We start from the raw sequence: 22,400 nt of genomic DNA on the forward strand, positions 1-22,400 counted from the left end.
AGCATTTATTGCATAATTCAGTCCACACAAAGGGCCAGATTCAGCTTTCATACACACCTGTATAAATACAGAGAAATCCTATTGATATCAATGGATATACTACAGATTTACATAGGTGTGATTACAGAATTTGGCACAGACATGTTCAAAGCAGTTTTTTATTAAAAAATATAAAGACTTACTTCCTAGTTTAAAGTAAATGAAACGCTAAGGATACCTACCCACCAAATGAGGCCGAGGTAATCTAATAGGGTCAATTTCTATCTTCTGAAAATGAGGGGGATATTCTTTTCTGGAAAAAAAAATTAATATAGTTGTAGTCTTGACAGAAATTGTAATGTATTGTGACACTGTTATACATTTCACCAAACCCAGAAATATGAATTTTAGCACTCTGAATATGTATATATTTGAATTAAGAAAGTTAACAGCTTTTCCTATTATGTACTACACACACTGAAATCTGTTTTTCATTGTTCTGATACAGACAAATTAATAACCTAAATCTGACTGCCAGAGTACTAGCTACACTCATCTAAGTGTTTCCAACCTCAATTCCCTTTTTCAGCAGCTAAAAACTTGGGATCTTTCACATTTCAGGATGAAATTTTCCAGGCCCAGTATCTGCCTAAAAGTTTCCCCCTCCTCCCCCCTTTAAAAATTACCTTAAAAAAGACTGATCCATTTTTTAGAATGACAGTGACTAAGAACACATTTCCTATTACCAAGACATTTTTCTTTTCTTTTCTTTTTAAGACATCTAGTGCCCAAACAGGCAGAAATAAGAAAACTGAACTTGGTAGAGGAACAGTTCCTGTTTCTTTGTAAAAACATTGTAATTTGGCCAAATTAGAAGGGTATGAAAATGTTAAAATGTAAAATATGCAATTTAAAATATATATTACCCAAGCACTTTAATAACAATTCCTCAGTCTTCTGAAAGAGATAGCTGCAGTTCACATGTGCAAGTGTCAATTTTTTGTGCTAACTAAATAAAACCTGATTGATGTTTACTGAACATTAATTACTACTCAGAGGAGGTATGGGTGGCTACTACTTATTGTTTTTTTCCCCTATGATTATTTTTAGAAACAAGCATGCAACCTCTGAAAAGTCACAACATTTTCCATGTGAAAAGATAAATGTGTATGTGCTATCTTAACTTTGGCATTTCTTCACTTTAAAATATTTTACCACTTTGTCTACTTTTTTTTAATATTGCAGAAGCTGCTGTTAAACAGAATGGGAAGAATTCTGTATATTCTATACACAAAAATGATGAAATGTGCATTTACTCAGCTTGTACTAATAGTATAGCTCCACTAACGTGCTGATGAGTTAGCTAGAGGTTTCTGGTACTGGATGGGGAAACTGAAGAAAAATTATAAAGGTGCTGGCTGTGACACACTAAGCTTGCATTCTGAAATGAGCTTAGTATGTAGCATAAATTCCCTTCCCCTTGCCCACCCCGGTTAATTTTTCAATGTGGGAAATTCACCAAAGTGCAAATTTGTTATGTCCTTTGAATTTTATATATAGTTTGTTTGGTTCTAAATAATAAATGCTTACTTGAAAGTGTCTGAAATTTGTCTCTGGCTGAATTTTTTTCAGGGTTTCTATTGTTGACTAACATGGTTTATCTACAATGCCTTCTGGCACCCTTTTTACCAAACAACTCCACCAAACACCCATATCTTATAGTGTTGGGTAGTGGCAGTTTGATGATAGCGTTATGCAGTAGGGATGGTTGAGGGAGTAGTTTGATAAGATCATGGTATGTAGCATATGGATGCTGTGATAATATAGGATTTGTGCATGGGGGTGGAAGAGGAGAACATGTAATGGTATGTGCCTTAACTTTTTATTTCTTTGCTTCTGTGTCTGTAACAAGTATGTTTGTGTAGCAACTCTGTTTCAAAGTTTGTGCTTTAATATGCATGTAAACTGAACCAAAAAGTAAGTTTTACACATTTATAAAAAATGTGTGGTTTTTTGTTTGATTTGTTTTGTTAGAAATTAAAAAGGCAAAAGATTCACAGCATAACCAAAACAGTTAAGGTGTAATCCTGTAAGGCAAAAGCATATGTGAGATGTCATTAGGCATTATGTTAGCTTGCTGTACCTTGAATATTTCATTTATCACTAACATTAGCAATAACTAGAACTATAATATATTAATGTAGTATAGGAGATATAAAAGTATAAAACAGTTTTGCTACTGGGATGATTCAAGCCTATTACCATTTTATTTTAACAATCCTCTCATCTCAACAACCAGAACATGCCTTGACTTGTGTCACATATTTGACATTACTGTTTGTAAAACTATTTGATAGAATTTGAATATCTGAATGCAACAGAGAGTACAGGCTTAGTACAAGTATTACACACACACACACACACACACCCTAAGAAATCAAAGATGAAGTGGCTTTTTAAGTGCTCGACCAAGCTACTTAGTTTGACAATTCAAGATCTCTGCACATAGCTAAAGCATGCCATAGTAATTTTTTTTTTTTTGGGGGGGGGGGGGGGAGAGGAGGAATTAGATCTCTTATGCATCTTCGTTTTTCAACTTTTCTTGACCAATCTTCATACACAGTTGACAATGCACAGTAAATTCAGCAGGTGAAATAGCAATTTATCATGGCATATTCATACTTCTGATATACAAATTTTAAAATATGTATCACTGAACTCACATTTCCTATCATATATTGCTGAACAACAATTAAAAATAAGTTGAACACTAAAATGACATTCAACAGTATACTGCAGGCTCCATAACGTAAGCTTTGCGCTTAGCCAAGGCAAGGCACCATCAAGCTTGCTCATTGTCACATTTCAAGGTACTGGACAGTTATAACAGTTATATCTAGTTTTCTGCCAATTACAACAATTACTACAAGGAGCACATAACAATAGCCAAAAGCAAACATGTCCAAAATTGTATGAAGAATGAAAAAAAAAAAAAAAAAAAAAAAAAAGCCCCAGATTGACAATTATGCAAAGGTGCCAGCATAAGAGGCTCTTTCCTTCTTTGCAGCACAAAAGCCTGATGGCTGTCCTTTGCTTATAATGAGAATAAAATATTGGGGGGGGAGGGGCAGGGAGAGGAAATCACTTAAAAGAATCACCTTAACCTTCTCCAAAATCCTAAGGCCAACTGTGCATATCTATCTCTTACTGATAGCGTACAAATGACAAGTAGAGATGAGGGAGACAGGTATGAGAAAACAACACTGCATTAAGAAAACAAGAACATATTTTACATTGTACTAGTAGCACATTAAAGGATATACTTCCTAAATTTCTAACCTTCCTCAAACGGGAGACATCAGCAAAAAGGTATTCTGAAATAGCTGTTTTTTTCTACATCCTTTTTTATTGAAGCATTCTATATTTTTCAGAAGTTTAAGAGCATAGATTTTAGCCATAAACAAAATTACAGGAGCCACCATATCTTAATTCCCAAAAGGCCTACATGGGGTCTGTCTACACTGCAATAAAAAACAAACACCACATACACTATGGCAGCAAGTCTCAGAATCCAGCTCAACTGACTCAGACTTGCAGGGCTTGAGCTGCAGGGCTAAAAATAACAGTGTAGACATTCAGGCTTGGGCTGGAGCCCAGGCTCTGAAATTCTGCAAGGGGAGGGTCTCAAAGTCCAGGCTCCAGCCCAAGCCTGAACATCTGCACTGCTATTTTTTTAGCCCTGCAGCTCAAGCCAGTTGACATGAGCTCTGAGACTTGTTGCTGTGGGTTTTTTATTGGTGTATACACATTCCCCTTGATTATGACAAACTTATGTTTCTTCATAATGAAGCTCAGCCTCAAAGAAATTTAAAGGTCCCAGCTTCCATTTCTCTCCCAGTTTGTTGTGAGCTTTCAAGTTCCTGTCATATGGTTTAGACAGTTATTAACATGACGCAACATAAAATAATCATCTCTGTCCATTGATCTTTCAGCAGAACTCAGTTAAATTTATTGGGTCTAATGTGTGGGTTAGACCTCAGTCTTCAGGTTTAAGATCTAAAATACAATCAATACATTTCTTCATAAATATAAACAGAACTTATTACACTCGAGCTCCAAGTATTCATATTCCTCACTCTCCCCCCCCATTTTCCCCCCCCACCAAAGATATCAAGGGGAATGTTTGTGGCCATCTGTCCCATCAACAGAATTAGTTATTGGACCTTGTTTGCATTACATGCATGCCAGCAACTCCAGATCTATATCATCCATGTAAACCTCAGAATGATGACAGAATTTTTTAAAAACCGTCCTACCTATTCATTAGGCGTTTTATTTTGCTATTTTGTCTTTCACTGAAATAAAGAAAGAATGTGTTAAGATTACTGCTGGTATGTAAAGATTTGAGAAGTGCCCAAATGTATTCTTTTCAGGCCTGGCTTTCCATCTATCTCAGAAAAGTGGCATTTAAGGAACAATGACAAGAGGGCATGGCAAAAAAAATCTTGAATTGCTTCAAATCAGTCTAAACAACCCTCACACACCTAAAAAGCTGTTCAGGAAAATAATAAAATAATAACTGAAAGCTTTTAGAGCTGGTAAAACAAAGGTTACATATATGACCAGGAGGATTACTTGCAGCATACTTTAATACCAGCAGATTTGGCTCCACCCCAGTAGAACAGAAAATTTTAAATAGGTGGTACATTTTCATTGTGTGGTTTCCATTTTAGTTTTCGCTCTCAACTAACCATTTAAGAACTAAACAGAATGTTTGATATACAAACCACACAACTTGAAAGACATCTCTTATGACCTGCCCAAGAAAGCATTCGAAATTTTTTTAATTTTTTTTTTTTAATTTTTGAGGCAAATTCCTCCTCTCTGTTCAATCCAGTTTATAAATCTCAAGCCAGTCATCTTCAAAATTGAAGAGGCATCAAGGGCATGTCAAATAGCAGGTACAACACTCTGCTTTGAGTATAATTCCTGCAGATCCTACAGGAGGTAGCCAATGAACTGTTGCAAAAAGGAATATGCAAATTTCTCTTGATAATAGGCGCCCTAAAAATAATTCTATGAGCTCCACATTTTTCTACAAGAATCATTAACAGGTTCCAGACACTGGGAACTCAATTCATTTGAGATTTTCCATTTATTTACTTATTTAACAAACAAGAACTTTGATTTCTGTTCCCTCAAGTAGAACAACCACCAATATTTGAGGGAAGCAATCCAGAGAAGAAGCAACACATGACAATAGCGGATAACATGGACTGAATATCAAGCCCTCCCTGGAACAAGGAGGGCAAAATAATAGCCCACTTTGTTCAGTGGCAGGGTATGGAACATGCTGCCCCTTGGCCACTTCCTAGCCATCTAAATGATTTGTTCTTCCGGGATTACTCTCCGATTCCACGTTTCACCTCAGCCAGAAGAAAAAGTCAAGGAGGGCCCACTACTTTTAGCTTTCAAAGCATATGATTTTGGTGTGGAATTTCTGTACAAGAAGCGTAAGGCTTCCTGACGTGTACCTGCTGTTGTAGTCACCTCTCACAACTATGTTTCATCTCATACATAGATTAACCACTACTGTCTTGGAGATCCTACAAAGTCAAATTCTGAGCCTGAATTTCTGGCTCAGCAGCCATGTTGTTGCAGAGTAGAGAAAAGGAAGCATGGCTCACAAAACCAGACCAAGAGCCCCTATTTCTCCAAGGACTGCTCTATGATTTTTTCCACAGTGCTAGGGGGAGCGATAGCTCAGTGGTTTGAGCATTGGCCTGCTAAACCCAGGGTTGTGAGTTCAATCCTTGAGGGGGCCACTTAGGGATCTGGGACAAAATCAGTACTTGGTCCTGCTAGTGAAGGTAGGGGGCTGGACTCGATGACCTTTCAAGGTTCCTTCCAGTTCTCGGAGATAGGATATCTCCATTAATTTTAAAAAAGCCCCTAGCAACTTTATATGTCTATGGAGCCTAGCTGCTGGTGGTGGTTCTTAGTAACATTTAACAGAGGCTGCTGCTTCACTTTTGCACAATAAACAAATCAATAAATAAAACAAACAAACAAACTGGGACTGTAACCATGCACAATTTATTCTTCTGACAATCCCTACTGTGCCTGATTCAAACACTAACAGGAAAAGAACTGATTCTTAAAAATCCACATACTATAACATTGAAAAAAAAAAAATAAACATGAACATTTAAAAAATTAAAAAAAACAAGGAAAAGAAAAAGTTCTAATACCCCTTATGAGGTTAAAATATGAGGGCCAAGGCTGACATATCAGCATCCCTTTAAATTTTATTTTGGAAAGTAACAGAAAGTACAATATTATACTATTGATTTACAATCAATCCACTAAATCCTGAATTTCCAAAGAAAGCTACTTTAAACAGTTATGTAAATTATTTTCAATTTTAGTTCAATATTAAATGTACAGTTTAATCATAATTTAACTTTAATATCAAGCTTATATTGCCACAACAGAAAAAAATTACTTTCTCGTGGAATAAATTACATCAGATTAATAACCTGGTTGGTTTTAATAAAGTATTAGAAATGAACAAAAATATTTACATTTGTATACTTAAACTATATACAAGAATATTAACAGAAACCAGCATTTTCCAAGTGACGTGAAATATGTGACATGGCAAACTTTAGTGTTTCCACACAAATACATGAAACAACAGCACCAAATCAGTTTTAATAGTAGATTTTTTTTCTTTGCTCTGTGTTTTGGTTAATTGCTATAATTTGTATATTTAATTAATGACTATATTTAGAATGAAATTCAAACATTATTCAAAGCTACAGGATTGCTAGAAAACTAAAAAATAGCTTATTAACACTTAGTTAGAAACCAGATAGCAATAGCTCTCCAGCAATATGAAAACACTTAAAATTAATTTCCAACTTTCCACAGAAAACGGAAGTCAATCTTTGTTTCTGTATATTTTATCTGTATATATGCATGTTTCTGTATGCCAATGTACCCAGTACATTGTCCACATTAAAAAGGCAATCAGTGCCTATAGCTGCATATGAAAGGTACTGCTTGTATTCCATGTTCTTTTCATAAAATAGCTCACAGGCAGCAGAACTGACCACGATTTTACAAATTATTCTTTAGCTACCATTGATAGGGTAATCATTCAGTTAACTTTCTTATTTCCATGCTCATTTCATCAACATTAAACTTACCTTTCCTTTCGGTCCAGATTGCTTAAAAATATGAAAAAAAAGAGAAAAACATAAGATGCAAAGCCCCTCATTTATTGCACATCACTCAAGTTTTAATAGTTATCAAATATAAACTACTACCAATTGGTCACTTCTTGAATTCATGTTGCAGTACTTTTCTAATTAAAAGTTTAAAATGCGGTCAATATTTTTACAGCAGTAAATACAAACATAACTAACTTTATTCCTCAAACCAGCAAAAGTCAGTGGGCAAAATTTTACACTGACATGCACTCTGTTCAATCTCATAGAATTGGATTAATTTTGAGTTAAGACTGGTAATCTGCTTTAAATCACTCCATTGTAGATGGCATGACAGAATACAAAGTTATGAATTAAGATAGAGTTTTGCTCTAACCCCACTGGACCACCACGGAAAACAAAAGTATACGGTGTACCATTTATTTGCATTTTTATGCAGCAATCCAATCCTAACTATTCAAAATATTTTTTTAAATAATTATTTAGATTGAGAAAATCTAATATTCACAAGTGGAAAAAAAATTACATATTTTCTAGAGTCCACATGTGACCAGATACTTGAGAGAGGAAAGAGACAGAACAGCTTTCCTCATATCCAAAAGCAGGGGCTGGGAAGAAGCTCCAAATATATCAGACACTCAGGGTATGTCTGCACTGCAATTAAAAACCCGCTGACTCTTACTCACGGAGATCAGGCCAAAGGGCTGTTTAATTGCAGAGTAGATGTTCAGGCTCTAGGTCCCTACAAAGTGGGAGGGTCCCAGATCTCAGACAGTAGTCCAAGCCAGGAAGTCTATACCAAGTTAAACAGCCCCTTAGCCCAAGCCCTGCAGGCCTGAATCAGCAGGCACAGGCCAGCCGCGGTTGTCTTACTGCCTTATGGTCTTATTTTCAGAAGTGTTTTATTTAAAGCTAATCAGAGCTGCAGGTGCTCAAAACTTCTGGAAGTCAGACTCTTAGTACACAAGGTTGATATGCAAGGTAGGGGTCCCAAAGCAGTCTAAGATATTGCCTTTAGTGCGCTCTTTTTTTCTTCCACCCATACTTTTCAGTCACCAGCAACGGGGATTGTACTGAGCTTTTCACCAGGGTGTTGTCTGTGATCACATTGTCCCACCCACTTTCCATAATCCTTCATATTAACTCAGAACCCAGAATGCAACATAAGTAAGGACAGAAGAAATCTTCCTGAATGTGTAATAATGCTTCGTTTGCCTATTATATATCTTTTTAGTGCAACATGCCTAAAAAAAAAAAAAGGAACAACAGATAACTTTGATTTTGTGCACTTCAGAAGAGAGAGAGATTCCAGAACACAGACAAGCATCAACACAGGCACTGCCTTAAGAAATTATCCCATTAAGCTCAGACAATAAAATCTGGTTGAGACATGTAGCATATACATGCTATTCCAATCCTGAATCTCAGAAGGATCGGTCAAAATGGTTCAAAATTCAGCAGTGTTCATTATTTGAAATAGTAACAAGAGAACAGAGCTGAAATGAACCACAGAACTAGTTCTACTTATGATCCAATCTAGACTTAAAAATATAGGTCTTCAGAAATGACAAGCTAGGGAATTCTACAACGTAGGGCCGTCTTGAGGATTTTACTTTCAAGTTTCCATTGCTGTTTTACTTGAATCACACTTCATAGGGTGCATTAGACACTAAGGACCTTAATCTGGCACATGCACATACTATTTAGCTATATGTATGGCAAAACTAGAATAAGAGAGGACAGTGGTCAGAAGGAACCATTCTGATAAACTAGTCTGACCTCCTGTATAACACAGGTCATAGAATTTCCACCAAAAAATTTTTAGAGCTTATCTTTTAGAAAAACATTCAATTCTGATCTAGTGATGGAGAATACACTATGACCCCTGGTAAATTGTTCAAATGGTAATCACTCTCACTGTAAAAAAATTTATTTCCAATCTGAATTTGTCTAGCTTCATCTTCCAGCCATAGAATTGTTTTATACCCTTCTCTGCTGGATTGAAGATTCCTTTGTTAAATATTTGTTCCCCATGTAGATACATATAGACTGCAATCAAATCACCTTTTAGTTAAGCTAGATTGAGCTTCTTGAGTCTATCACTATAGGCATGTTTTCTAATCCTTTAATCAGTCTTGGGGCTCTTCTCTGAACCCTCTCCAATTTATCAACAGCCTTCTTGAATTGGGGCACCAAAAATGGGCACAGTGTTCCAGCAGCAGTCATTCCAGTGCCAAATATAGAGACAGAATAACCTATCTTCTCCTACTAGAGAGATTTCCTGTTTATACATTCCAGGATCTCATTAGCTCTTTTGCCCACAGCATTACACTGGGAGCTCATGTTCAGATGATCATCCACCACAATCTCCTAATCTTTTTCAGAATCACTGCTTCCCAGGATAGAGTCCCCCATCCTGTAAACGTGGCCTACATGCTTTGTTCCTAGATATAATACATTTATATTTAGCTATATCAATACTTATATTGTTTCCTCGCACCCAGTTTCAAAGCAAGCCAGATCGCTCTGAAGCAGTGACCTGTCCTCTTCATTATTTACCACTCCCCAACGACTGTCTCATCTGCAAATTTTATCAGTGATAATTTTGTTTTCTTCCAGGTTATTGATAAAAGTGTTAAATAGTGTAGGGTCAAGAACCGATCCCTGTGGGACTCCACTGGGAAAAACACCCGCTTGATGACCATTTCCTGTTTACAATTACATTGAGACCAATCAGTTTGCCAGTTTCTAAAATGTGTGTCATGTTAATTTTATACTGTTCTACTTTTAACCAAAATGTCATGCAGTACAAAGTAAAATGCCTTACAGAAAGAAGTATAAGCATATAACCAACTATTATCTTTATCACCCAAACTGTTCTCACCAAAAAGACAAATTAATTTGACAAGATCTATTTTCAGTAAAACATGTTTATTTGCAATAATTACATTACCCTCCTTTAGTTCTTTATTAAACAAGTCCTGTATCAGCAACTCCAATGTCTTTCCCAGGATCCATATCAGGCTGACAGCCCTATGAATTACCCATGTCATCCAGTCAGCCCTTTTTATACATTGGAAGAAAGCTAATGCCAGATAGCACTTCTGGACTTTCCCCAGTGCTTCAAGACTTATTGTAAACAACCTTAACTATCCTGTAAGCTGCTCTGCCAGCTCTTTTGAAACCCTTGGATAAAAGTTATCTAGATCAGCTGATTTAAAAACATTTGTCCTTATTAGCTTCTGTTTAACATCCATTCCCCTAGTATTTCTGAAGGAAAGAGCAAATTCAGAACAGAAACATATATTGAACACGTCTATCTTTTGTGCATTATAATTGATAATATGATCATTTCCATCTACTAATGGACCAATACCAGGGCCAGGAGTCTTTGTTCCTAATATAATTTTTAAAACACTTTGATGTCCTTAACTCTGCAGGCCCTAGATTTCTCCTTGAGTCTCATCATTGTTCTATAATTCATAACTTTTAATTGATATTCATTACTGTCAACTTCCCCTTTCTTCCATTTGGTTATAATTTAATTTTTTTTTTTTTTGTATAGCTGTCTTCACTTCCCCTCTAAACCAAGTGGATTGTTTAACCAGCTCATCCTTCTTCCTTGATTGTGGCTTGTTTGGACATCTACTAAGGGTGTTCTTAAGTGATACCCAATCATTCACATTTTTTCTGATTAAATTCTTCCTCCCAGATTTGGCTCATAATTGTTTTCAGCATTGTGAAATTGGCCTTGATAAAGCAGCCGGTGTGCATACACTGTGATACAGCATGGCCAGAGGGCAGCAGGAGAGGGTTAGAAGGGAGCCTTATTCCCTGTCGAGGGAAGAAAGTTTGCTATAGATTAATTAAAGCACCTGAAGCCAGTCACCTGATAAAAACCCCCTGCTTCAATCAGACAGGGGAAGGAGTTGAAGCAGAGTGGATTGGTGTTGGAGCAGAGAGCAGTTTGGAGGGAAGCAGAGGAAAGTTTGAAGAAGTGCTGTGGTGGGCTAAGACGACCAAGACTCTAGGTAAAGGGACACCTGGCTTGTGCAGAGGGAGGGCAGGAAGCCCCCACAAGCTGAAGGCCAGGAGAGGGAAGTAGCCCGGGGGAAGGAACCGCTAGTTCAAGTGGTTTACCGCCATCCCTAGGGCCCCTGGGCTGGGACCCGGAGTAGAGGGCGGACCTGGGTCCCTCCCTCCCTCCCCATTCCCCACCTCTAGGACACTAGTGGGGCAGTTAATATCCCAGTTCAGGGGCAAGAAATGGCACCCTGAACCCCACCCCCAAGAAGAGAAAGCGCAAGACCCATCATAGTAGTGCCAGCAATTTGTGCCCCCTTCCCCCGCCACACACAAAAAGCTGTGTTATCCAGCACTTTATCAACCAGAAAGCTCTATTAACTGGCATTTCTGATATCTCCCAATACAAATCTTCAATCTAGTAACTAGTATACTGCCTAGGAGGTAATGCAATTGCACATTCTGCACTCTATTTTTGTGCAAAAGAGGCGGAAGACAAGTTAGCAAGCTGTTATCAGAGATATTTTCAAAAAAGCATCTTCCAGGGCATGTCATAGGGTCATTACAGATTCATCCCAATCACCTACACCTTCTACATCTACAATAATTGATGTTGATAATGATGAACCTGAGGAACCGCAAGATCCTGAAGTGCCTTCTGAATCATTGATTAAATTATATTCAATATAATTTTAGTGTTAAGAGTATTTTTAGTGATCTGGGAGTACACCATGCACTGCCCATAGTGATATGTAGTGTCATAAAATAACCTGCTCTTTAGAAAAATTTACCTGTATACACCTAAGTGCTTCAAGAAACCAACAACTCTCCAGTGCAGTACTACTACTGAATTGGTGAGTACCTGTATACTATTTTAGACTTTATTCATTTTATTGTATTCTAATTCTTTGAAAATTGGTATTCCATTGGTAAGTACAACTCTTAGTTAGCTGGAATTTTTGACTAACCAGCACCTCCTATTCCCCCAACATGCTGGATAACGTATCTTTTACTGTATTGTTGGTCTGAACTTTATTCTTCTTGCACATTGGTAACTCTGATCAAGTCACGATCACTTGTGTCTGAGACATCGTCTACACTTTAGAGTTAGGTCAACGTAAGGCAGCAACGTTGACCTAACTCTTTAAGCATCTATAATGTCGCTCCCGCCAATGTAACTCGCTCACTACACTGATTTAATAATTCCAACTCCACAAGAGGTGTAGAGTCAATATCAATGTAGTTAGGCAGACGCAGTGTCAGTGCAGACACTGTTGCTTACATCGACTGTTGCTGCCTTTCAGAAGCCATCCCACAATTCCCTACACTGCCAGTTAAGTAGATGCAAGTGCTCCTGGTGAGGACGCACACCTCTGATGTGCGTAGTGTGGACATGCAAAAGTGATTTAATTAAATTACTGTGCTGGCTAAATGTCGACGTAACTTAGGTCAACATAATTTTGTAGTGTAGACATAAGCTACCCTTAATTTTTATTTCTGTGATCAGTTCCTCTTTGTCTGCTAGGACATGGTCTAATAAAAAATTCCCTCCTGTTGGCTCCAACACTTCTTGAGTTAGGAACTGTCATCTAGAATGTTTGAAAATTCAAGGTTGTTTTAGTACTGGTAGCGTAACACCTCAAAGCATGTGTCACTCAAATTGAAGTACCCCATGATCTCTCAGGTTTTTTCCCCTACACATTATAGATACGTGCGTAAGGAAGCAGTCATCCTGTTCCCTAGTGCGATTTGGTATTCTGTTACAGACACCAACCAACATCCCATCTTGTGCTTTATCTGCAAGGACACTGATCCATAAGCAATCAAGATTTTTTTTTTTTTCCCCTTCAAGTTATCAGTGACTCCAAAACAGGTAATGGCATTTTTAACCGAGTGCCTCTCCCATTATCCTTTGGCCCTCTCAATCCTTCCTAAATAGTATACAGCCATTGATTTCAACATTCCAATTATGCAAATCAGCCCACCAGGTTTCAGCAATACCAACTGGACTAAATTTATGGTCATGAATGAGCAATTCCAATGCCTCGTTTATTATGCCGGTTCTTTACCAAGGGAAAAATAACACATACCCACTAATTGCAAAGTCAAGGGACGAGTGCCCAATTTGGTAAAATTAGGAAAAAAGTTGGTGACCAGTTCCATCATACCCACTCATATGCCAAAAAATTCCTACCAGAAACACCACCTTAGATGTACAAAATTTACTCTGTTTTACGTTTATATTTGAATTCAGCTGTCACTGCAATAAGCACTATACATGTAAGTAAAAGAAATGTGTTGCTAAAATATATATATATTTTTTGCAAGAAGTAGTTAAATGTGTTACCATACCATCAAATACATTTAGTACATAAACAAGCTCAAAGGAAGGATGCTCTTTGGTTGCAGCTATATAACCAACATTAGAGTAGTGGTCCCGAGGTGGGTGCGGGATCTTCTGTGGTGCCGGAATCGGCACTGCTGGGGGAGCACTGCGCACCGAGGCGCTCGGGCCCGTGTCTTGAGAAGGCTGCAATGCAGACTCCATGAGGAGTTGCTTGAGTTGAATTTCCCTCTTTTCTTGTCTGTGGCTTGAAAGCCTTACAGATTTTACAGTTGTCAGCCTGATGGCCCTCCCCCAGACACGTAAGGCAGGAGTCGTGGGGATCGCCCATAGGCATGGGCTTGTTACAAGACTTGCAAGGCTTGAAGCCCTGCGACAGCATGCTCCAGAGCCCCACAGGGCAGTTGATGAGTGCTAAACTGCCCTCAACAACTGAACTACGCTTAACACTAGAGAGAAAAATACTTAACACTATTAACAATTAACTAACAATGATTAAGATAAGCTAGGGATTAGTGGAGCACTTGAGAAACCAAGAGACCACTGCTCAAGACGGAACTGAAGGGGGGTCGGGCCGGCAGGGCCTTATATAGATCGCCATATTGGCGCCACTCCAGAGGGCTCCCCAGCCGGCCCGACAGGTAGCTGCTAGGGAAAATGTTTCCGACTTCTGTGCACGCGGCGCGCGCGCACACCTAACTGGATTGATATGAGCAATCACTCGAAGAACACTGCCCATTATAAATTTTTCATGCTGGCTATCGGCCTCAGGCTGAATTTTTTGGAAATTTCTGCCAAAACAGTCCAGCCAAGAAAGAGACTAAGTTCTTTTTTGATGTTAAAAAAATTCTGTTAGCCTTTTCTTTGGAAAGCTTTAGCAAACCCAAGCTCTAGAACAGAGACTTGAAATTTGGCAGGGGACAGTTTGTGTCAAGGATGTGCCTTTTGCCATTCCCTTTTCTCAGCAAGACTTTTTTCAATAAAGGCTTTGAAAACAAAAATCATAGTTTGCACAACCTCAGAGGAGACTTGCTAGAGATTAACAGCCAAAATCTCATCCTCACTGAGAATGCTTGAGACTCTGACTGCTCCTAGTGCTGATCAGACTGTGAATGTGTCATCCTCACAGATCATTGAACATGCTCCAGTCCTCACAGCTTTAGTGTAGATCAGCCATAAGAGTAGCTAGTGTGATAAGTTGGTGTGAAGATTTAGTATCAACGATTCTGTAGAAGCTGTAAGTCGACCTAAGTTACATAACTTACAGTAACTGAAGTAGAGTAACTAAACTCAACGCAACTTAGGTCAACTTAAAGAAGTGGCTACACTGTGCTGTGTAGACGGGAGATGTACTGCTACTGACTTACCTTACACTTCTTGGGGAGCTGGAGTACAGAAGTCGACGGGAGAGCTCCCTCCCATCAACTTAGCAGGTCTTCACCAGACCTGCTATGTTGACACCGCTGCATCGATCACAGCAATGCCAATTTAGCCATAAGTATAGACAAGCCCTATGTGAAACTAGTTACCTCGATCAATAGGATCTGGGTATCTAACTCTTAGGGCTTATACACGTTAGCACTTACTTTGATATAATTTAAGTCACTCAGAGGTGTGGAAAAGCCACCCCCCTAAGCAACACAAGTTACACTGATCTAAGCACCAGTGTGGACAGCACTATGTCGGCAGGAGAAGCTCTCTCCTGCCGACACAGCTACTGCCGCTCGTGCAATGGGAGAGTTTTCTACCATTGGCATTAAAGCAGCAGTGGCGTAGCTACATCGGTACAGGTGTGCCTCGCTGTAGTGATTCTAGTGTAAACTAGTCCTTAGGGTACGTCTACACTGTAAAACAAAAACACCTGCAGGGATGAGTCTCAGAGGCCAGGTCAATTGACTCAACCTCACAGGGCTCAGGTGGCAGGGATAAAAATAGCAGTGTAAATGCTCCCTCTTGGGCTCCAATCCGGACTCTGAGACCCTCCCTCATGTCAGGTTTCACCACCCAGGCTGGAATAGCTAACACTGCTATTTTTGGCTCCACAGTCCAAACCAGAGTCAACTGACCCAGGCTCTGAGATTCAATGCCTCAGGAGTTGTTTTGTTTTGTTTTTGCAGTGTGGACATGCCCTAAAGCTCCTTTGAAAATTCCAGCCTTAGATGCCAAAGGTAAATCAATCAGTCAGGTTACATTGTTATTAAGTGATGTTGGAGCCAATCATCACTCAAGAAAGTATGACATTATTTCCTTGCTGTAACTAACACAATCTTCATCCTGCAGTCATCTGCCTGTTATTTAGTACAAGTGAAGGCAAATAGCACCAATAAGAAATTGACTTGAAATATAATTTTTGGATATGCATAAAAAAAATTAAAGGTCACTAAAATCAAATTATTTAAATAGCTAATCTGCTCGTGTGTCAATTAATTTTGCAAAAGTGCACATACAAATGAGCTAATTTTGCTTCAACCTATATATCTGTAGTTGGCAATATAAAACTGGATGAGGAGAAGTTTGATGTCACATCGGGACCAGGATTAGAGCATAAGCACTATAGGTCTATGCCTAGGGATGGTTTCACAATAAAGTTTAACAGAGTATATTTTAGAAAACCTCAATTAAATTAAGGCTGATACTAAAGAATCCAAGAAAGCACCCTATGACGTGTCCTTGTTTACTTTAAAAAATGTTCTAGTGACTTCTGTAGATATGTCGTCACTGCTTTCATTAATGTGACTTGAGTTAACTGATCTTTGTCTTTCTTCAGCCAACTGAAATAGCTTGAGTGTTTTGGACTGCTCCATGTCTCTCAGGGGAGCATTCATTTTAAGACCAGCACCTCTGGGGGTTCCCCTCTCCCACTGCCCCATCCCCAAACAGAAAACTGCATGTGGCAGGAAAAAAAGTCAAGGGGACTTGGCCCACCCACACAAACAGACATACCCTGATTTCTAGGTTAATTACTGGAGGAGGCTCCTCCGGCCCCCTTCTGCTACTCTTGCCTCTAAAGAGAGTGGAAGAGAAGAGGGGAGCAGACTCCTATACTGCCATGCCTGCTAGTACCAGGGGGATAGAGGCCCTGTGACAGTGCATTTATGTAGTGAGGAGGACCCTCAGCAATACAACTCCAAGTGGGGGCAGGAACAGTGTGTGGAACACAAAATTAGAGCCATAGAACGTTCCCTTGTATTGCGGTGCCTCTATGGGGCTGCTTTGCCTTAAAACACTCCTTGGTCGCCCGCCTTAATCACACATTTAGTCAGCCATGTTATACATGGGTTAGGAGCAAAAAAAGCAAAAAAAAAAAAAAAAAAAAAAAAAAAAGATGGGATTGGAAAAAGGGGTGTGATTAAGGACCTACATCTGATGTGACAACCACACCAATCAGAAGTGAACTGAATTATTCACAGGATAACAACAGAGGAATAAGGATGGGGAAGGGAGGACAGCTATGGAAGGAAGCACTCACAAGGTAACATTGTACATCTGTGAAATTCACAGATAAAATGATAGCACTGGAATGGAGAGATCGTGGACGTAAGAGTTAAAGGTGCTTTAAGAAATTCTTCTATTTCTGTAACACATTCAAATATTCAAGACCATGTTGGGTTTTTTTTGGGGGGGGGGGGCGCAGGGGTGTTTGTTTTTTAATTGTAAAACAAAACAAAAAAGATAAAATGGCTATAGACAATGCATATATGCTGTGCACTGGTGGACTAATTATAAGGCCAGAAGGAAACACTGATTCAGCCTGAACTACATACCACAATCTGTAGGACTCCCTTGAATTAATTCCTGTTTGAATTAGGGCATATCTTTTTAAATGAAGATTGCACCTTTTTCTAATATTTTCAATGATAGAGAATCCCTGGTGGTCTCAAGGATTTTCACCAGTATTGGAGGGCAGAGCCGTCCCTAGGGTACGGCAAATCGGGGTGACCACAACGGGCCTCCCTTCCCCCACATTTCATGAGGAGGCAGGCCGGGAGGTGAGGTGGGAGGTGGGCGAGCGGGGGTGAGGAGGAGCTCCCCCCAGCAGATAAAAACTCGGCACCAATATCCTGGGCCCTGCACCCCCCTAGGGACAGCCCTGCAGGAGGGAATAAGAAGTGATGTCATTCACATTTTTCTGAAGTGACTTAGGTGGTATGTACATGCACTTCGATACATGATGAATGTAAAACATATTATATAACAGTAATATCATCAGTGGAAGACCTCATAAAAGCAATTCCCCACTATTTAATTTTCTGAAGTACTTCCAGAATCTAGAGACGGACTAGATAACCTAATAGGTTTCTTCTATCTCCCGGCCAACACAAGGTTGTTCCCTATTGTACATTTACTATGGTTGTTTGTTTTGGTCCAGCAGCGTTTTAAGTGTCCCAAGCAACAGGATTTCCACCATTTTCCACCAGCCAAACATCTCAAAGAAGCTTACCCCTAATATTCCATTTAAGTGTCTTCCTTTAATTTCATCTCATTATGCCTTGTTATACCTCACCATTTTCAGTGTTTACATCTTAGAAATTTCTATATTAATCCCCACCATTTATTCCCTTAGCCACGATCTATTATTTAGTTCTTTCCATCTTTACTCATAAAGACAAAAATCCTTCAAACACCCTAACTTCTGATGTTTTCTTTGAACATCCTTCAGTTAGTCAATATCTTTTATGGCACTGAGTAGGCTAGATCTGAACATAGTATTCCTGTTGCTCCTGTAGTAGGACCGAATACAGAGGGACTATGATGACTATGACATGAGACCTCTGCATATGCAGCCAAAAGTTACATTTTTGTTTTGTGCTGCTATCACTTTGCAAATTTATGCCTGACTTGCTATCCACTATATCACTTTTTCTATTGCTATCATTTCTTCCCAGATTTCTAATTTCTGGGTCCATACAATGTTTTCCCTTTAGAAGCACTATTAGCTTGCATTTTTTCAACTTGAAGCTCATTTAGTTATTTTCTGCTCATGTCTATAATGTAAGTCACCCTCTTGATCCTCGCTGATGTTTGTAAATCTTCCTAATTTAACTTCTACATTTTCATTAACTTGATTTTTACTATCTGTCACAGACCATTAAGATATCAGACCTAGCAGATCCTTTGAGATTCCTCACAGACACCTCCCTGCAACAAAATGATTTTGGTGGTTAGCTTAACTTAAAAAAAAAAAAAAAAAAAAAACACAAAACATATGTTCAATTCAATATTTGAATTTTAAAGGTCAACATTTTGTAGGAGATTTAACTGCATTAACTTACACTTTCCCTTTTCATCCTCTAAGACCCTACTCCTGCGAACAAACATGCATAATCGTGCTCATGAGCAGTCCCACTGAAGACATGCATTTCTCCAATTATTTTGATGGCTGTTGTTGTTAAGGTTTATATGTCATAGTGAACAATTAAGTCTGCTATATTTTTTTTAAGCGATGTGAGTAATATGACATCTCAGTACATTTGCTACTGAATCGTTGCCCAGTGGGGGAAGAAACTGGGATTTTTATCAATTAAAGTGTTCAATTACTGGAGTGTTTATTAAGTGCCATTCTACTGTACATTATTTACAACTGCTCCCATGTCCTTTTTTAAAAAAAAAAAGTTTCACTGTTAACTACTTTCCAGTTGAAATATCAGATTCCACAAAATGCTGTCAAATGATTTTTTTTTTTTTTTTTTTTTTTTTTAAAGTGAAGGGTTTGTTTACAATGAAGGTTAACAAAGTAAGCTTTTGGGAGACTTTCACAATTCAGTGAAGGCAAATATTAAAGGATCCAAAAAGCACTATCATGTCACACATCCCTGTTTACTTTACTTTAAAATGTTTTCGGGACTATGAAGACTACCATGTACGAATCTCAACCGTGGGAAGACAAGACAGTATGAAAATTCTTTTTAAAAAAACATAGCACTCTGAACCACTGCCACAAATGAGATGCACAGGTGGGAAAGTGTGAGGGGATGACATGAGAATGACAACTTGGTTTCTTCAGTCTTACCTTTGGGCTGCTGTTTTTACTACTGGTATCTGCGCATGAGCATGTTGAAAACGTCTACCGTGCACTACGGTTCCTGGACAAGTTATATTCTGGGAATTTTCACTGTAAACATTACAGAAAGTAAGGTAAACGAAAGTTACAAGATTAACAAACTGCAGAAACAATGAAAAAAGCAAAGAAATGTCATGAAGCTAATCAGCAACTAAAATAATACTCAAATTATGTAACTACATTGCTTTGATAAAGAAGCAGCATAGTTAGAAGTGAGGATTCTCAGCCTCTCCTGACTTGCGGGCCCATAAACCACACATGGTTTCTTGTTGTGACTCAACTGCTACAATCTTTTGCAATGATCCTTTGCAGTCACAAACCTCTAATTTGAAAATGTTATAAAATATCTAACAAAAAAAAATAGAAAACATCTAGATTAAGTATTGTACACGGAACCGTAAATCAATGTCTCTAGTTCTAATCCTGGCTGTGCTGAAGTCTACCTCTGTGCCTTTATGAGCATAACTGCCATACCAAAACAGCCCAGCATTTTACTGTTGACATTGGCCAGTACCAAACTTTTTAAAGGAAGGGACAAAAATCTGCATAACAGACCATTATCAAATATTTTGCCAAAAAGGAACATTTCTTCCTAACCTGAGGAAGCTTGTGGTTGGCTAAGATATTAGATACTATAAAATAACAGGTATGTTGACATAAGCCTTTATTCAATGCTGATAAGCTCTTGGTCTCAAAGTATTTTGTGGCCATGAGTTCCCCAGGTTAATTAGGCATTGACGGGAAAAATATTTCCCTTTACTTTTAATTTAGCTGCCTTCATTTTCATTCATTCCTTTGATTTTTGTTTTGTTGGATTTTTTTTTTAGTTTTTGTTTTAAGTCAGGGGTTCTCAAACTGGGGGTCAGGACCCCTCAGGGGGTTGCAAGGTGGTTATATGGGGGGGGGTCATGAGCTGTCAGCCTCCATCCCAAGCCCCACTTTGCCTCCAGCATTTCTAATTGTGTTAAATATACAAACAAGTGTTTTTAATTTATAAGGCGGGATCACACTCAGAGGCTTGCTATGTGAAAGGGGTCACCAGTATAAAAGTTTGAGAACCACTGTTTTAAGTCTTCCTACTTTTTTTTAAAAGCAGTCCTAATCTAGTCACACAGTCATTTAGAAGTTTTTTCATGACTAATCACTTGCTCATCTCTGGAGCCCTTCTACCTTTTGTATACTTTTTTTTGAGATATGGTTACCAAAATTTAGCATGGCATTCATGATATGGGAAAAATCACCACGTTTTATAATGGAATAATATTTTCTAGTATTTTCTCCCTCCCCCCTTTATAAATTTTAGCATGATGAGTAATCAATATGAATGGAAATCAAAAGAGTAGAGGTTTTCATTGAGTTGTCCACAATCATGAACAGCTCTTTTTCTAGTGCGATTCACATTATTGGATTCTAAATCAATGTTAATGAGTAGTTCAAATTATTCCTTCCCATATACACATGAAGTTCATTGTTGACTAATGCAAGGTCACTACACATCATCAGTATTTACCTAGCTTTGTTAGGTCCTTTTCTTATCATAGGATTCTTGTCATATCTTGACTTAAATAGTTTTGTGCAATCCACAAAAGTCTGACTTCACTATTCACTTCCCTTTCCAAATCATTAACATATTGAACACCAACCAATTCAAAAAAATCACTGCTTAAAACCTGTGAGCTTCCCCAGCTACTTACACACACTCCCTCTAGCTCCACCTCAGATGCGGACACTCCAGGCTTCTAATTTAACACCTCTGAACATAAGAGCGCAAGAACAGCCATACTGGGACAGACCAATACCAATACCAGGTGCCCCAGAGGGAATGAACAGAATAGGTAATCACCAAGTGATCCATTCCCTGTCACCCATTCCCGGCTTCTGGTAAATAGAGGCTAGGAACACCATCACTGCCCATCCTGGCTAATTGCCATTGATGGACCTATCCTCCATGAATTTATCGAGTTTTTAAACCGTGTTATAGTCTTGGCCTTCACAACATCCCCTGGCAAAGAGTTCCACAGGTTGACACTGCATTGTGTGAAAACATACTTCCTTTTGTTTGTTTTAAACCTGCTGCCTATTAATTTCATTTGGTGACCCCTAGTTCTTGTTATGAGAAGGACTAAATAACACTTTCTTATTTACTTTCTCCATACCAGTCATGAGTTTATAGACCTCAATCATATCCACCTTTAGTCGTCTCTTTTCCAAGCTGAAAAGTCCCAGTCTTCTTAATTTTTTCCATACCCCTAATCATTTTTGTTGCCCTTTTCCGAACCTCTTCCAATTCCAATATATCTTTTTTGAGATGTGGCGACCACATCCGCACACAGTATTCAAGATGTGGGCATACCACTGATTTATATAGAGGCAATATGATATTTTCTGTCTTATTATCTATCCATATATTAATGATTCCCAACATTCTGTTTGCTTTTTTGACTGTCACTGCACACTGAGTGGATGTTTTCAGAGAACTAGTCACAACGACTCCAAGATCTTTCTTGAGTGGTAACAGCCAATTTAGACCCCATTCATTTTATATGTATAGTTGGGATTATGTAAAAAGCAACAGAGGGTCCTGTGGCACCTTTAAGACTAACAGATGTATTGGGGCATAAGCTTTCGTGGGTGAATGCCCACTTCGTCAGATTATGTTTTCCAATGTGCATTACTTTGCATTTATCAAGATTGAATTTCATGCGCCATTTTGTTACCCAGTCACCCAAGTTTTGAGAGATCCTTTTGTACTCTTCGCAGT

General features: G+C 38.5%; 1 protein-coding gene across 5 annotated transcripts in view; it reads right to left on the minus strand.

Annotated features, from left to right (window-relative positions):
• SENP6 (SUMO specific peptidase 6) overlaps positions 1 to 22,400 on the minus strand; it is a 147,414-nt gene that overhangs the window by 79,101 nt on the left and 45,913 nt on the right. For 3 of the 5 annotated variants that reach the window (XM_034766185.1, XM_034766184.1, XM_034766182.1), the window contains exons 5-7: positions 19,589 to 19,690; positions 7,191 to 7,211; positions 222 to 292 (exon numbers count right to left, since the gene is read on the minus strand). In XM_034766185.1, the coding sequence (XP_034622076.1) occupies positions 222 to 292; positions 7,191 to 7,211; positions 19,589 to 19,690 (194 nt within the window). The remainder of the gene's footprint in view (positions 1 to 221; positions 293 to 7,190; positions 7,212 to 19,588; positions 19,691 to 22,400) is intronic. The other 2 variants (XM_034766183.1, XM_034766186.1) reach the window with 2 other exon arrangements.

This window comes from Trachemys scripta, chromosome 3 (genome assembly GCF_013100865.1).
Source record: "Trachemys scripta elegans isolate TJP31775 chromosome 3, CAS_Tse_1.0, whole genome shotgun sequence".
In the NCBI taxonomy this organism is placed as follows: domain Eukaryota; kingdom Metazoa; phylum Chordata; order Testudines; family Emydidae; genus Trachemys; species Trachemys scripta.